General features: G+C 45.4%; 1 protein-coding gene across 26 annotated transcripts in view; it reads left to right on the top strand.

The window, feature by feature from the left end:
• Positions 1-17077, top strand: part of LOC139416847 (E3 ubiquitin-protein ligase HUWE1-like) — an 81281-nt gene that overhangs the window by 6475 nt on the left and 57729 nt on the right. For 17 of the 26 annotated variants that reach the window (XM_071165974.1, XM_071165965.1, XM_071165977.1 and 14 more), the window contains 21 exons: positions 390-596; positions 1356-1508; positions 1847-1909; positions 2154-2231; positions 2372-2419; positions 2616-2784; positions 3135-3235; positions 3643-3793; positions 4691-4818; positions 5179-5319; positions 5687-5807; positions 9362-9469; positions 9600-9701; positions 9928-10008; positions 10224-10330; positions 11069-11261; positions 12669-12760; positions 13574-13794; positions 13961-14018; positions 16277-16453; positions 16769-17014. In XM_071165974.1, coding sequence (XP_071022075.1) covers positions 390-596; positions 1356-1508; positions 1847-1909; positions 2154-2231; positions 2372-2419; positions 2616-2784; positions 3135-3235; positions 3643-3793; positions 4691-4818; positions 5179-5319; positions 5687-5807; positions 9362-9469; positions 9600-9701; positions 9928-10008; positions 10224-10330; positions 11069-11261; positions 12669-12760; positions 13574-13794; positions 13961-14018; positions 16277-16453; positions 16769-17014 — 2745 coding nt within the window. The remainder of the gene's footprint in view (positions 1-389; positions 597-1355; positions 1509-1846; positions 1910-2153; positions 2232-2371; positions 2420-2615; positions 2785-3134; positions 3236-3642; positions 3794-4690; positions 4819-5178; positions 5320-5686; positions 5808-9361; positions 9470-9599; positions 9702-9927; positions 10009-10223; positions 10331-11068; positions 11262-12668; positions 12761-13573; positions 13795-13960; positions 14019-16276; positions 16454-16768; positions 17015-17077) is intronic. The other 9 variants (XM_071165985.1, XM_071165982.1, XM_071165975.1 and 6 more) reach the window with 4 other exon arrangements.

Below are 17077 nucleotides of genomic sequence, written 5' to 3'. Positions count from 1 at the left end.
TGATCAGGTAAATGTATAGAAATGTTTCAGATTTCTCAGAACCAATTTAAGGAACGTTTCAGGTTTCTCTGAACCGTTTTAAGCTTCCTCCTCAATTTAATATTAGGCGTTTTAGTCCAGGACCAGGCTTAATCTGGGTCTGGGAAACAAGCACTGTATTATACTGACATGACCCTGAATTGGCGTCACCGGGGATATATCCTCGTTCACCTGGGCTGTAGAACAAACTATCCTCTGACATGTAACAGCTATATTCATGACCTTTCTATCTGTAAAGTTCCACAACGTTTGTCTGCTGAACGTGGCCCAGGTGTTGATGCTGAATCAGCAGAATGTTAGCTCTATCTAAAGTGATTTCTTGAGTCCTCACCTGCCCCTATCTTCTCCAGTGTGAGCTGTACCACTGGGTGGACCTGCTGGACCGTTTCGATGGGATCCTGTGTGACGCGGGCCAGACGGTGGAAAACATGTCCTGGCTGCTGGTGTGTGACCGGCCGGACAACGGGCAGCTCAAAGCCCTGCTGTTGGCCGTGCTCAACTTCACCGCCCTGCTCATCGAGTACAGCTTCTCCAGGCACCTTTACAGCTCTATAGAGGTAGGACCACTCTCCAGTTGACACAATGACTAGGGACAGTAGGACCACTCTCCAGTTGACACAATGACCAGGGACAGTAGGACCACTCTCCAGTTGATACAATGACCATGGACAGTAGGACCACTCTCCAGTTGACACAATGACCAGGGACAGTAGGACCACTCTCCAGTTGACACAATGACCAGGGACAGTAGGACCACTCTCCAGTTGACACAATGACCAGGGACAGTAGGACCACTCTCCAGTTGACACAATGACCAGGGACTGTAGGACCACTCTCCAGTTGACACAATGACCAGGGACAGTAGGACCACCTCTCCAGTTGACACAATGACCAGGGTCATGTTTAGTAGATCATACTGAATATTAAACTGTGGACCACTTCTTATTGGACAAGTTCATGTTCAGGCTGCCTCCCCTTTTCACTTCCTTTAAACATTTTCTCTCTTCTGACACAACCCATTTTTTCACAATGACGTGGTTTCCTCTTCTGTTGGTTGGGTGAAGTGGGCCTCCCTGCTTAGCTTTGTTGGGACCCACTTGCCTAAAATAGTTTCAGCTCTTTGGTTTAAATTGACAGTTTTGCTGCTAGAGAGTGTTGCTTTGGGGGCCTTTGTAAAAGAATCCAGGAAACACATTGCAATAACATGTCCTGAGTAAAGGTTAAATTAATAAACTGTTTCTTCCTCTCTGGGTGATGCACCTGTCACAAACCTAGGTGGAATGAGCCAAACAGTCTTTCACTTTCTCTCCTCACAGCACTTGACCACCCTGTTAGCGTCATGTGACATGCAGGTGGTGCTGTCTGTGCTGAACCTCCTGTACGTGTTCAGTAAACGCTCCAACTACATCACCAGACTGGGCTCTGACAAGAGGACCCCTCTGCTGGCACGCCTCCAACATCTGGCTGAGGTACCGTACAGGTGGCAGAATGAGAACATGTTATCAGATATCCCGATGAAGACATGCTTGTTGATGCTTTTCTTCTGCATGTCCATGTTAAACCGACTAAACGTTGATAATGAGTGACATAGCCGTTTTTTTTTTGCTTTCAGTCTTACAGGTTTTCAACATGCATGCCACAGCTTATTTTGATGTTAGCACTTGGTGTTGTATTTCAAAACCAACTGGCCAACCGTATAGAGCACTAGAGTAAAAAGGATTCTCTGTTAATGTATTTGCCTTGATATTTAGCCTAGGTAATGAAGCGATTTGGATAGGTGGTCTGATGTGTGACGTTATTCCTGTAGAGTTGGGGAGGGAAGGAGAATGGCTTCGGTCTGGCCGAGTGCTGCAGGGACCTGCCTATGACGGTGAGGCTGAACCTTTATCATTGTCACAATCTGTAAAGGCTTGCGGTCTCCAGACAATCAGCTCATTTGCTTTGTAATGATTACATTTCCCATTATGACTGTCAAATGATACTGATGATGTTAGTTTCTATCACCCCCCCACGACTCACCTATCCTCTGTTTGCATCCTTCACCTGTCTCTTTCCCCTTCCTTCCACATCTCTTCTCTTGGCATCCCCCATCCCTGTAATGGTGACCTGAGCAGAAGTACCCTCCCAGTGCCACCACACTGCACTTTGAGTTCTATGCTGAACCTGGCCCTGAGGTCAAAGTTGAGAGGAAGGTAGACTGACACATTTCCTTGTACTCTACCAGAAAACAAATATTAGTGGGCGACTAATGCATGTCCCTGGTCTTTAGTAAGGCATGTCTTGTTATGAGTGGATTTATTGACCATTTGTGAACTTTCTCTCTGCCTGACAGACCAGCAGTAACACATTACACTACATTCACATCGAACAGCTCGACAAGGTAAGGAACAAATGTTGTCTATTTTCTCAGAGCATTTAATGATTTAAACGAAGACTGAACAGAAGTAAATTTACCTTTTTTATTTGTTTAGGACTTCGCTGCTTTTCTTACATTGATCCTACATTGATATTAAAGAAACCAACCTATCCCCCAGGCCAAATTCAGATGTTCCTGATATTCTATGTTGTCTTTCCAGATCTCTGAGAGTCCCAGTGAGATCATGGAGTCACTTACAGTGATGTATAACATCCCTAAAGACAAGCAGACCCTGCTGTTCACACACATCAGACTGGCCCATGGCTTCTCCAACCACAAGAAGAGACTGCAGGCCGTGCAGGCCAGGCTCCACGCCATCTCTATACTGGGTAAGAGGGAGGGAGGGAGGGAGTGTGTGCTGCCTCAATATAGTTCAAAAGAGGTTATAATTGATTGGATTTATGTAGAGCTTTATCTGGACTCTCAGACCGTCATTCACTGCTAATGACATGGTGCTTTTCTACATTCACCATTACAAGTTCTATGTTCAGTTGGTAAACAGTGCTTATGTCTCTGTGATGTTTACCTGTGTGTCCGAATTGTCTGTCTGATGCGTCAAATCCAATTTCCCCTCTGGGGATTAATGCAGTCAATTCATTTCATCCATTACATGTCGATCACTCTTTGGAATGAGTTTGCGTGGTAGTTAATTGTATTGCGGGGTTCTTTCCCTCCACAGTGTACTCCAATGCACTCCAGGAGTCGGCCAACAGTATTCTCTACAACGGCTTGATAGAGGAGCTGGTAGATGTGCTACAGATTACAGACAAACAGCTTGTGGTAAGAAATTACATTCTTTCTCCTTTCCCCTCTATCCTGCTGTCCTCTGCCCCTAATGGGGTGGTGGGTCTGTGTCACATACCAATAGTAGGTGTGAAATTGGAGCCAATATTGTGACTGCAATCATGTCATATTATAGACTAGTATCAGATGTCACTGCATTGTGGTTAATGTAACTAATACAAGACCGTGATCATTACAATATGATTGCAATGTGGTTTGTGGTCAGATTTGACAATACAATCATGATTGTCTTGGCATTGTATATGTACCTAAAGAGTTTCCACAGTCCTGGACAATCCTGGTTTTAATGATATCTTGAAAGTCCAGGAAAACATACCTTTTGGCCTATATGTAATCCTCTATGCAGTTCTCTAGTTTCATGAATACCCTGTCTCTTTCCTCAGGACATAAAGGCAGCGTCTTTACGCACCTTAACATCCATAGTGCACCTGGAGAGGACGCCCAAGCTGTCCAACATCATCGACTGCACCGGCACAGCCTCCTACCACGGCTTCCTGCCTGTGCTGGTGCGCAACTGCATACAGGCCATGATCGGTGAGGGGTCTAGCTGAGTGGTCTATCGATTTGAACTTGGACTGATTTTGATGCCAGTCCAATGAGAACACAAGCCTTTACATTTTAGCCATTTATCAGACACTCTTATCCAGAGCCACTTAGTTAGATAGGTGCAAACAATGGAGTAACACATCTTCAGAGTTGGTGTTCTGGTCGGATATGACTGTTGTACTAAGTTCTGAAAAGAAACTCTTAAGAACTATTCTTCAGCCTCCCGGGTGGCGCAGTGGTTAAGGGCGCTGTACTGCAGCGCCAGCTGTGCCATCGGAGTCCCTGGGTTCGCGCCCAGGCTCTGTCGTAACCGGCCGCGACCGGGATGTCCGTGGGGCGACGCACAATTGGCCTAGCGTCGTCCGGGTTAGGGAGGGCTTGGTCGGTAGGGATGTCCTTGTCTCATCGCGCACCAGCGACTCCTGTGGCGGGCCAGGCGCAGTGCGCGCTGACCAAGGTTGCCAGGTGCACAGTGTTTCCTCCGACACATTGGTGCGGCCGGCTTCCGGGTTGGATGCGCGCTGTGTTAAGAAGCAGTGCGGCTGGTTGGGTTGTGTATCGGAGGACGCATGACTTTCAACCTTCGTCTCTCCCGAGCCCGTACGGGAGTTGTAGCGATGAGACAAGATAGTACTATACTAACAATTGTAGACCACGAAATTGGGTAGAAAAAGGGGTAAAAATTCAACAACAACAAAAAAGGAACTATTCTTCAAGACAAGATGGGTATTTTGGTCTTCTGTCACTAGTAGAATCCAGTGGAGGCTGCCTAAACAAATGGGCAACTGCACTGAAAGGCCTGCAACAAAAATAATTAATTGAGGTGACCAGAGTTCAATATCCCAGACTGTGCCTCTAACCTGCGGTGGGTGTTTGTTTCCTCAGACCCTCTGATGGAGCCGTACCCGCACCAGTTTGCCACTGCTTTGTTCTCCTTCCTCTACCACCTGGCCAGCTATGACGCTGGGGGCGAGGCCCTGGTCTCCTGTGGGATGATGGAAGCCCTGCTCAAGGTAAAGAAACACACTGTCACCTCTGACCTGGCATCCACTCACCCTTTTTTATTCTGCTAAGCCGGCCTGGTTTCACGATGTACGTATGCTGCGCAGGTGTCTGACAATTTGAATGATCTGTTGATCGCCAGCATACTCACTTGCTCTGCATGAAGGCTGAACAGATCTAAATATATCCTTCCTGCTTATGGTCCCCATAGGTACGCCAATTAAGCCCCCTTCTGCTCTAAAAGGCTCCATGTAGAGGAGCTTAATTGTTTTCTAAGACAAGAATAGGCTCGGTCTGGGAGTCTGTTCCATTGTGCGCATACAAACACTGTCTCAGCTCCCTCTCCCCTCCCTTACTCCCTTCCTCTGTAGGTGATCAAGTTCCTGGGGGACGAGCAGGACCAGATCACGTTTGTCACACGTGCAGTTCGAGTGGTGGACCTCATTACCAACCTGGACATGGCAGCCTTCCAGTCACATACCGGCCTTACCATCTTCATCAGCAGGCTGGAGGTAGGGTCCTTTACACACACATACCCCTAACACACCTACCATTCTGCCTATCTCTGTTGCCCCCAGTCAAAACGCTTTTATTAGTTTAAATTGACATGTTGGTGCCAGAGGGCTTGGAAGTGGCTTTTGGGGGCCTTTGTGACCCACTTGGGAAATAATAAATGTGTTGCATAAATAACCTGAGTGGGTGACGACGCACCTCACTGCCTGGGACCTGACGCAGCACTCTAGGGGCTCTGTACTCGGCTCAGTCTCTGCTGGAACACCCATGTGCCAAAGTCCTGAACTCTTTCCCTCTCTCTCACTCCCTCATTGTTCTTTCTTTCCCTCCCTCCCTCCCCCTCTTTCACTCTGTCTCTCTGTGCAGCATGAGGTGGACCTGTCTAGAAAAGAATGTCCTTTTGTCATCAAGCCAAAGATCCAGAGACCCAACTCTACCGTGGAATCTGAGGACATGGACACGGACGTGGATGGCCAGTCAGAAAGCTGTAGGCTCCTTTTTATTTTCTATTGTCAATCAGCGGTTCCATACATTGGGCTATAGGCCTACATTTAGTTGAAGTGACCATATGAATTGATCAACATGGTTATAAGGTGTTAGTCTAAAATTGGTACCATGTTTTGGTCAGTCAATATAGATCCATTTGATTTACTTTTGTTGAGGGTTAAACGGTATGTGGAGGTACTGTCCAATAATTGTTCTATAATAGTTAGGTAGCTATGTGTTGTGTTACGGTCATTACCTGCAAACTAATCAATTCCCAAAACTAGAATGTAATAAGTTAAATAGCCTCCATTTCCCCACATTTTCCTTGCCTTTGTTATGGGTGATAATATAGATCCAGTGTTTGCTGTTGTGGTATGGCTGGGGTCTTATGGTGTTGTGGCTGGGTGTGGTGGTGGTATACTTGAGATCTAAAAAGAACTGGAGACTGCGTCCAGGATGTCCGACTGTTGTTTTCAAGGTAATCTACTCAGGTTCGCGGAACGCTGATTCATGGACTCTATCGTGCTTAAATCTGGTTTATATGGACCAACATGACATGCGCACAAGGAGCAGTGATGACATCATCCAAAAACATTGCAGACACTGGATGAATATAAACTCAGCAAAAAAAGAAACGTCCCTTTTTCAGGACCCTGTCTTTCAAAGATAATTTGTAAAAATCCAAATAACTTCACAGATCTTCATTGTAAAGGGTTCCCATGCATGTTCAATGAACCATAAACAATTAATGCACTTGTGGGACGGTTGTTAAGACACTAACAGCTTACAGACGGTGGGCAATTAAGGTCATGTTATGAAAACTTAAAACACTAAAGAGGCCTTTCTACTGACTCTGAAAAACACCAAAAGAAAGATGCCCAGGGTCCCCGCTCATCTGTGTGAACGTGCCTTAGGCATGCTGCAAGGAAGCATGGGGACTGCAGATGTGGCCACGGCAATAAATTGCAATGCCCGTACTGTGAGACGCCTAAGACGGGGAGACAGGACGGACAGCTGATCGTCCTCGCAGTGGCAGGCCACAGGATCGGTACATCCGAACATCACACCTGAGGTACAGGATGGCAACAACAACTGCCCGAGTTAGACCAGGAACGCACAGTCCCTCCATCAGTGCGCAGACTCTCCGCAATAGACTGAGAGAGGCTGGACTGAGGGCTTGTAAAGGCCTGTTGTAAGGCAGGTCCTCACGAGACATCACCAGCAACAACGTTGCCTATGGGCACAAACTCACTGTTGCTGGACCAGACAGGACAGGCAAAAAGTGCTCTTCACTTACGAGTCTCATCAGCGGTCATGGTCGGATTCACGTTTATCGTCGAAGGAATAAGCCTTACACAGAGGCCTGTACTCTGGAGCGGGATCGAGGTGGAGGGTCCGTCATGGTCTGCGGCGCTGTGTCGCAACATCATCGGACTGAGCTTGTTGTCATTGCAGGCAATCTCAACGCTGTGCGTTACAGGGAAGGCATCCTCCTCCCTCATGTGGTACCCTTCCTGCAGGCTCATCCTGACATGACCTTCCAACATGACAATGCAACCAGCCATACTGCTCGTTCCGTGCATGATTTTCTGCAAGACAGGAATGTAATTGTTCTGCCATGGCCAGTGAAGAGCCCGGATCTCAATCCCATTGAGCAAGTCTGGGACCTGGATCAGAGGGTGATGGATAGGGCCATTCCCCCCCAGAAATGTCTGGGAACTTGCAGATGCCTTTGTGGAAGAGTGGGGTAACATCTCACAACAAGAACTAGCAAATCTGATGCAGTCCATGAGGAGGAGATGCACTGCAGTACTTAATGCAGCTGGTGGCCACACCAGATACTGACTGCTACTTTTGTGTTAGTTTTCTGTTAGTCACATGTCTGTGGAACTTGTTCAGTTTGTCTCAGTTGTTGAATCTTATGTTCATACAAATATTTACACGTGAAGTTGGCTGAAAATAAATGCAGTTAACAGTGAGGACGTTTCTTTTGTTGTTTATAATTGTTTCAGTGCTGAATAAGAGAGAAATCGGCCTCAGCGACAATTATTGGAGTAATTTAATGGATGTTGACTGTCTTTTTTAGTAATTTTTCTATCTGACTTATCTATGGAAATGGTCTTTCTGGGCCGGGCGGCAGTATAAATATAAGGATGTAGATTTGATCAGCCATGCCTATCGGTCTATAGGTCATTTGCATAATTTTGTGGAATTATGGTCATGCATCTTATTACGCCCACAGCATACATGAATATCCTATCAGACAGAGCCAGAGTAACGCCTCACTGGAGTGAAACGTGCTTTTGTAAGCCTAGTCATTGAGCAACCTATAACTATTCTAAATGCAATTGCCTTTGATGGCCATGATTGAAAAGGAAATATATTTCTCAATCTCAACTCGTAATTAAATTGCGCCTCCCATTTGCCATACGAGTACATAGGCTATTGTCAACGGTAGGCAGGCTATCAGTGCATCACCCACCACTTTGCAATGTGAGCTTGAGGCAGGAATTATCTGAAAGTTTTACTTCAAATAATGACACAGGTCAACCAGCATTTCACATTTCTCTCCTGTTCTGTTGGATATCATATCAACTTTCTTTCGCTGTCCAGAAGCCCAGGGCACAATCCTAGTCATGTTAGCAACCAATCCAAGTCCACCTCTGTCACATCTGCTCACATTAGGTTTAGAAAAGTTTTTTTTCCAGGGAATTGCGTTGTTTGATTGACTTACCCGCTTCATTACCGAAGTTACAGTCAAAATGCTATAGCCTATAATTGAGCACGTAAGACGATTGGCTTGCTATCGTTACATGTTTTCAATAAGCTCTTGAAGAAAAATGCCCAGTCTTTCTATGCATAGTATCATAGAGGGAGAGGCGAACTAAGAGCTTTCACTCTCACAAATCTGTCCAAAACAAGCCCAATGTGTTTCTACATCGCCTGCCTTCCAAAACAAGCCCAATGTGTTTCTACATCGCCTGCCTTCCAAAACAAGCCCAATGTGTTTCTGTCGCCTGCCTTCCAGCCTTGGGATGACTACCATTGCTAGGGCGGGGAGAAATAAGAATCTCATTATATACAGATCTCTGATAGTATTTTCTGTTGGTCACGTCATTTTACTGTTTATACATATTTTTATACAAACAGTTTGTTAACCGGTTAATGAGGGTCAGTTTGGTTGACAGCAAAATTGACTGTAATGTACATCCCTATGCAGTACCGAGGCAAAATTTTCGAAGCAGTTGAAACCGTGCTTCTAGACTGGAACCCTGACCCCTCGGGTGTGGTGGCTGTGGTGTGGATGTTGGCTGTGTCTTGGTGACTGTTGGCTGTGGTGTGGATGTTGGCTGTGTCTTGGTGACTGTTGGCTGTGTTGTGGAGGTGGTGTGGATGTTGGCTGTGTCTTGGTGACTGTTGGCTGTGTTGTGGTGTGGATGTTGGCTGTGTCTTGTTGGCTGTGTTGTGGAGGTGGTGTGGATGTTGGCTGTGTTGTGGCAACTGTGGGGTGGTGGTGTGGCTGTGTTGTGGTTGCTAAAACTGTGTCCTCTTAAGTGTCAGAAGAGAGGATGGAGAGCAGCCCTGGTCCCTCAACGTCCTCTGGCTCCAGACCTGAGACAGACCACCGAGCGCAGAGCAGCACTGCCAGCACGCCCCGCACAGGTACACACTCGCATAGCAACGCACATAAACAAACATTCTCAGCTTAGACTATCACACGCTCAGTCAAACACACACACACAGGCGCTCACACTCCTATGTGTTCCATCTCCCATGTGTTCTCTCCCTCCAGGCCTGCAGTGTATTCCCCAGAGAGCAGCTCTGCTGAAGTCAATGCTAAACTTCTTGAAGAAAGCCATCCAGGACCCTGCCTTCTCTGATGGCATCCGTCACGGTGAGTGAGCTTTGATAACCACACTCTAAAAAGCATGAACAATGGAGATACGCAAAACTTAAGCTATCTGAGGGGAACTGGTCTTATATGATCAGATGGGTTAAGGTTGTAATGCTTATAATAGGTACTGGGGCTTCAACAAAACATGATGAGAAAATGTTGAGTGAATTCCCCCTGGACTTAGCCCGACTAACCTCCTGGTCTCTGTATGGCCTCTCTTCTCCAGTCATGGACGGGTCTTTGCCTACCTCACTCAAGCACATCATCAGTAATGCAGAGTACTATGGACCTTCCCTTTTCCTACTGGGTGAGTACTCGACTCACACAACATGCTTCAGAGGAATCTACCATGACATGCATTATAATGTGTAGTATGTTTACTAATATCACTTGATCATTGAGAAAGTTCTGTGAAGTCCATCAAAGCATACATTATGCCATGTTGATTAGAGTCAGTTTTTTCCCCACTCTGATTTTAAACATATTTATCTCGTTTCCCCTCCCTCCCTCCCCCTTCCACAGCGACGGAGGTGGTGACGGTGTTTGTGTTCCAGGAGCCATCTCTGCTCTCCTCCCTGCAGGATAATGGCTTGACTGACGTCATGCTGCATGCCCTGCTAATCAAAGACGTGAGTCCCACAGCACTCATCTCCTCTCGGTTCACCCTGTATTCAGACCACTCCATAGTCGTCGATGCAGGTTGGCTTTGATAAGTGCGAGGGAAATTTTGTCGTTGGTGTCTGAATGCGAGGTCACTCTTTCTCTCTTCTCAATCTTTTCTCTACCTCTTCAGTCGCTCAGCGGACCCCCTCTCATTTCTCTCACTGCTCACCATCTCATCTCCCTCTTGTCCTCTCCTGCACATTTGACATGTTTAAATGTCCCGTTTTCTTTTTCAGCAGGGTCATACATTAACACCGGTGTAGCCAGTGGATGTAGAGCCTACACTGCCTAGTCTTCATCTTGCCCTCCATCTCCTCTCTGTCACACAGCATTGCATTAAACAGTCATTCTCCCTCCTTGGTTTCACCGCTTCCTTTCCTCCCTCACTCTTTCCTTCTGTTTTCCCCCTGCTCCTGATTGCCTTTACGTTTTGATTCCCTATGCCCTACCCTCACCCTCTCTTCCCCTCACCCTCTCTTCCCCTCACCCTCTCTTCCCCTCACCCTCTCTTCCCCTCACCCTCTCTTCCCCTTACCCTCCGTACCCTCACCCTCTCTTCCCCCTACCCTCACCCTCTCTTCCCCTCACCCTCCTTTCCCAGTCCCCTTCCTCCCAGTTGTTCCCTACCCTCGCCACTCTGTCTCTCACTCGCTCTCTCTCTTCCTCCCCTTTTTCTCTCTTTCTCCCTTTTCTCTCTCTCACAGTCTCTCTCTCTGCAGGTCCCGGCTACCCGGGAGGTGCTTGGTTCTCTCCCTAACGTGTTCAGTGCCTTGTGCCTGAATGCGCGAGGCCTGCACTCCTTCGTCCAATGCCAGCCCTTTGAACGCCTTTTCAAGGTGCTGTTGTCACCTGACTACTTGCCTGCCATGAGACGACGCCGCAGCTCTGACCCTCTGGGTGAGTTGGGCGCGTGTGTGTGTTATTGCAATCTAGTATGGCGAGAGAGACCTTTGATAGAGGTGTGTTAACTTAAAGGAAGCTAGTATATTGGGACACAATTCACTCTGTTGAAAAATAGATGTTTGTTATAGGAATGTTGGGTTGTAATTTGAAATACCTGCTACACTAGAAGTTAATGGTTACATGTATGAGGAATGTATATTGTAATGGAGGTTGGATAAGAGCCAGGGGCTTGTAGAGTTACTAATTAAGGGAAAAAGACAATCACATAGTTGTGGCCACAGGTAAGTGTGGATTAGTGAGGAATGGGGACTGTGATAAGTCACGTGAAGGGAGAAGGAAGAGTTTATTACCCACATCACTTAACTTCCTGCCTCGCTACAAAGATGTAGTGTTTAGAGGTAAGGGAGACTGCCTAAAGGGGGGTTTAAATACTGGTGCTGGTGGAAACATGTCTGTCTTTTCAGCTGTTTGACTCAGTGGGTGAATTAACTTGGTTTGAGCTTTAGCTAGTTGTGCGTTAGTTTTTACTCTGTTTATTTAGAACCTAACAATACTGAACAAAAATATAAATGCAACCGTTTCAAAGATTTTGCTGAGTTACATTTCAAATAAGGAAATCAGTCAATTGAAATAAATGCATTAAGCCCTAATCTATGCATTTCACATGACTGAGAATATTGAAATGCATCTGTTGGTCAAATATACTACAAACAAAAATGGGCCTCACAATGAGCCTCAGGATCTTGTAACGGTATCTCTATGCATTCAAATTGTCATTGGTAAATTTAAATTGTGTTCGTTGTCCATATCTTATGCCTGCCCATACCATAACCCCACGGCCACCACGTGGTACTTGTTGACATCAAAATAACGCTCGCCATACACGTGGTCTGCGGTTGTGAGGCCGGTTGTACGTACTGCCAAATTCTCAAAAACTATGCAGGTGGCTTATGGTAGAGAAATGAACATTCAATTCTCTGTCAATGGCTCTGGTGGACACTCCTGCAGTCACACTTCCTCCAAACTTGAGACATCTGTGACATTGTGTTGTGTGACAAAACTACACATTTTTGTGGCTTTTTATTGTCCCCAGCACAAGCTGCACCTGTGTAATGATCATGCTGTCTAATCAGCTTCTTGATATTCCACACCTGTCAGGTGGATGGATTATCTTGGCAAAGGAGAAATAATCACTAACAGGGACGTAAACAAATTTGTGCACAACATTTGAGAGAAACAAGCTTTTTATGTGCATGGAACATTTCTGGGATCTTTTATTTCAGTCCATGAAACATGGGACCAACACTTTTTTTAAATATTTTTGTTCAATGTAGTATGGCGACACTATACACTGTTGATGCAGATGTCTGTATGTGACCATGCTGGGTTGTGTGTGTACAGGAGATACAGCGTCCAACCTGGGCAGTGCTGTGGATGAACTGATGAGACACCAACCCACTCTGAAGACTGACGCCACTACTGCCATCATCAAGGTGGGTTTACAATGACATGTACAGGAGGCCTGGAAAAACTGCAATGATCAGCACCATTGAGCAGGTTTGGGAGTTAGTACTCCAGTACAGGTTGGTATTTGATTACTAATAATCAAATACAAGTATTCAATTTACAAATATAACTATTTTAGCAGGTTAAATGTATAAGCACAGGCACAATTTCCAACTGTAAGATGTTTATTGTTTGGAGTATGTCAAATGCAGTGACGATGTTAAAGTTGTGTATCAGAACCATCAGTCATTGGAACAACCTTTAGCATACTGCAATCTCTTTTGGCCTTCAAACCCGTTTCACGGTAACATGTGAGTACTAAATTACTCAAAATGATTTTAGTGAGTGCACAGACACTCATTCAAATGCCCATCCCTACCCATTGTTCATGCCTGGACTTGTATTTTTAACTCCATGTGACTTGACCAGGAATAACTGAGGTCTTGTTGTAGCTTTTAACTAGGGCACAGAGTTCAACTGGTTCAGGTCATGTGTTAGGACCCTAATAATATAGATTAACCTTGTAAACTGCATAGTGAATTAGCACAACATGATTGTTTCTTTAAGCTGGGCCATGTGATCTGAACAGTAACAACTTAATGTTTATCCTTTTACGTTATGGTAAATTAACACACACTTGTCTTCTCTTCAAAACAAATACCCGTGCCTTGTTTTCACCAGCACTCGAACTTGTCTTGTGGTTGTCCCACCTAGCTATCTTAAGATGGATGCGCTAACTGTAAGTCGCTCTGTATAAGAGCGTCTGCTGAATGACTAAAATGTCAACTGTCCTCTCCCAGTTACTGGAGGAGATCTGTAACCTGGGCCGAGCCCCGGAGTACATCTGTCAGAAGCCCTCTATCCAGAAGACTGATGGCACCGTGACCGCACCCCCCGCCCGCTCCTCCCACGCTGCCGAAGAGGCTTCCAGCGAAGATGAGGAGGAAGAGGAGGCGCTCCATACCTTCACCCAGCAGCAGGGGGAACCAGAGAACAACAGACAGTCAGTGCCAGTTGAACTGTATGACATTCCAAATCAGCGATGTGATTCTTCCTGATCAATTCAGGATTTATTGCCCCTGATATAATTTTTTTTCTCTCTATTTATAAATAATTTATGTATTTATATTTTGTTACATGTTTGATAGGGAGTTGGGATAATAGTGTTTTTGTCATTTTTCCTATAGGGTTGTTGGCACTGAAGAGAGGATACCGATTCCTCTGATGGATTACATTCTGAATGTGGTACGTGTGTTCTTGCACGTTCTCTGGTTATTCTATGTGATGATACCTGCAATAAGGCACACTTAAATCAAGTGATTTACTCACCAAAAATTGCCAATGAAGTGAAGACAGGCAAGATCACATAACATTTCTCTTGTGTTCAAAATTAAACAGAACATTTGTACAAAATAATGACTTCTGGGAGCGTATAACGGTGTGCAGACTGTACTACTACTATCGTCGAATCACTTTTTGGGACGTGCTTAGTCAGTCACTAGACGGCTACCACCCTGTTAGGCTGCAGCTTCTAAGGTGCAGAGTTCACTATGTACATAGACATGGAATCACTGGTCACTTTAACCTTCTCACACGTGAGTTCCAAATATCTAACGGTCGCCCCAGCAAGAGTTGTTTTATAATGTTCGAATGCACTCACTGTTCCAAAATGTGATTATTACACAACGGGACAGTTAACACGCGCTGCCTGCCAGATATCTTTTGGCTACGTTTCAACTTGTCAATTTCAAATGATTTTCTAACAACAGTTTGAATTGAAGTGTGTTCCGCCACCTCATTAATTCACATAGAAGTAGCCCATTTCAGCGTTGCAAACAATTTGTTTGAGACTTTACTGAGCAGGATAAACTTCTGTCTTTGAGGAGAGCCTACCACACTTCACATATGTTTGCGCAGATCAAGTATGCGTATGTTTGCGCAAGTCAAGTATGCGTATGTTTGCGCAGATCATGTATGCGTATGTTTGCGCAGATCAAGTGTGCGTATGTTTGCGCAGATCAAGTGTGCGTATGTTTGCGCAGATCAAGTGTGCGTATGTTTGTGCAGATCAAGTGTGCGTATGTTTGTGCAGATCAAGTGTGCGTATGTTTGTGCAGATCAAGTGTGCGTATGTTTGTGCAGATCAAGTGTGCGTATGTTTGTGCAGATCAAGTGTGCATATGTTTGTGCAGATCAAGTGTGCATATGTTTGTGCAGATCAAGTGTGCATATGTTTGTGCAGATCAAGTGTGCATATGTTTGTGCAGATCAAGTGTGCATATGTTTGTGCAGATCAAGTGTGCATATGTTTGTGCAGATCAAGTGTGCATATGTTTGTGCAGATCAAGTGTGCATATGTTTGTGCAGATCAAGTGTGCATATGTTTGTGCAGATCAAGTGTGCATATGTTTGTGCAGATCAAGTGTGCATATGTTTGTGCAGTCTTCCAAGAATTGGAACATTTTCTTGCTGGCGCTCGCTTTGCCTTGTTGTTTTCCTTACAAATAATAACTTTGGGTATGTGTGTGTGTTACTTTGATAGGAAGTTCCTTATTTTCTGTATCGTGTTTCTACTGTAGGCGCGTATGGAGCATAATGAATTTACGGTTTTAACATGTTTTCAAGTACTTGTGACAAATAATGCATTCTGATAATTGCATTTATTGTAATGGGCACCTATGATGCATGTAAAATAATTTTTTGAAGGTTGTACTTATGATAATGAGCTAAACTATTTGCCAGCAATGTGTGGCGCCATGTTTGTTGAAATTATACAATGCATTCTGGGTGTCAGGTAATCTGTCAGACCGAAGATGTTATAATGAGGTGAGGGAATGGTTCACTCTTCTTTTGGGTGAACTTGCGGAAGTGAATGAAGGGAAGTGGATGATTGTAGAAGACACACCCCTTCAACATGCATACTATAAACAGACCAAACTCATCTGGACTCTCTTATCTTTGGTTGATGCAAAAAAATATTATTACTTTTGATTTCCAGGAAGTGTTTTACTCAATTATTTCGATCAATGGTGAGCTCACCCGTGATGTGATTTATTATAAATAGTAATTGCTATTAACTAATTAATATTGTAGTTTCTGTCAGCCGGGAGTCATATTTGAGTTATACAAAATATGTCAATCTTTCCTCAGTTAGCACGAGGACAAATGTAGCCTATATTTTCCGGTTTGGATGATTGTGTTACGCTGTAGCCACTTCGGTTTCCTTTTGGATGCAATGTTCAGACATTCACAGATCACATTCTGGACGTGACTTTGTAAGGACTGTGTTTGCAAAATGTTTCTGTGGAAAAAAAGTGTTGCGTCAATCGAAAATGGACGTTGTAAATGGACGTTGTCTTGTTAGTTATTACTGCACTTTTGGAGCTAGGAACACAAGCATTTAGCTACACCTGCAATAACATCTGCTAAATATGTGTGTTTGACCAATAAAATTATATTTGATTCCTTACCCCTTAACATTCCCCTTTTCTGTTCCTTCCCAGATGAAGTTTGTGGAGTCGATCCTTAGTAACAACACGACAGACGACCACTGTCAGGAGTTTGTCAACCAGAAGGGTCTCCTGCCCCTGGTCTCCATCCTGGGTCTGCCCAACCTGCCCATCGACTTCCCCACATCAGCTGCCTGCCAGGCTGTAGCCGGGGTCTGCAAGTCCATACTGGTGAGACCTGACACTGGGGATATGGGAGGTGTGTGGTTATGATTAGAGGCTGTAGCTGGGCTCTGCAACTCCATACTGGTGAGACTGAGAGATGTGGGGATATGATTTCAGTGAATTTGTTAGTGATTGAGCTCAACCAGAGCTGGAAAATGGACTATAGCCTCTTCAGAATATATAACCTGTGGTATTTTGATGAGGTTCTCTGACAGTTGTGACTAAACTCCAGGGAGACCGGTTAAATATAACTGTTCAGTCTCTCCCTGTGACTGTGCTGTATTGATACTGAAGCGTGGTGTATTGTCCTGTGGTCCCCAGACGCTGTCCCATGAACCCAAGGTGCTCCAGGAGGGGCTGTGTCAGCTGGACAGCATCCTGTCAGCCCTCGAGCCGCTCCACCGCCCCATCGAGGTCCCCGGGGGTTCCGTGCTGCTCCGAGAGCTCGCCACCGCCGGTCATGTGACCGACGCCACGCTATCGGCCCGCGCCACGCCACTGCTGCACGCGCTCACTGCCGCACATGCTTATATCCTGATGTTCGTGCACACCTGCAGGGTAGGGCAGGTAAGATGCCGGTAAACCAATCAGCAAGGGCCTCTCGTTATGTCACTCCACACCTGTAGCCCA

The sequence above is a fragment of the Oncorhynchus clarkii genome, chromosome 9 (genome assembly GCF_045791955.1).
Source record: "Oncorhynchus clarkii lewisi isolate Uvic-CL-2024 chromosome 9, UVic_Ocla_1.0, whole genome shotgun sequence".
Lineage (NCBI taxonomy): Eukaryota > Metazoa > Chordata > Actinopteri > Salmoniformes > Salmonidae > Oncorhynchus > Oncorhynchus clarkii.
Note: the sequence above shows the minus strand (reverse complement) of the source record. Positions and strands in the feature narration are given on the sequence as shown.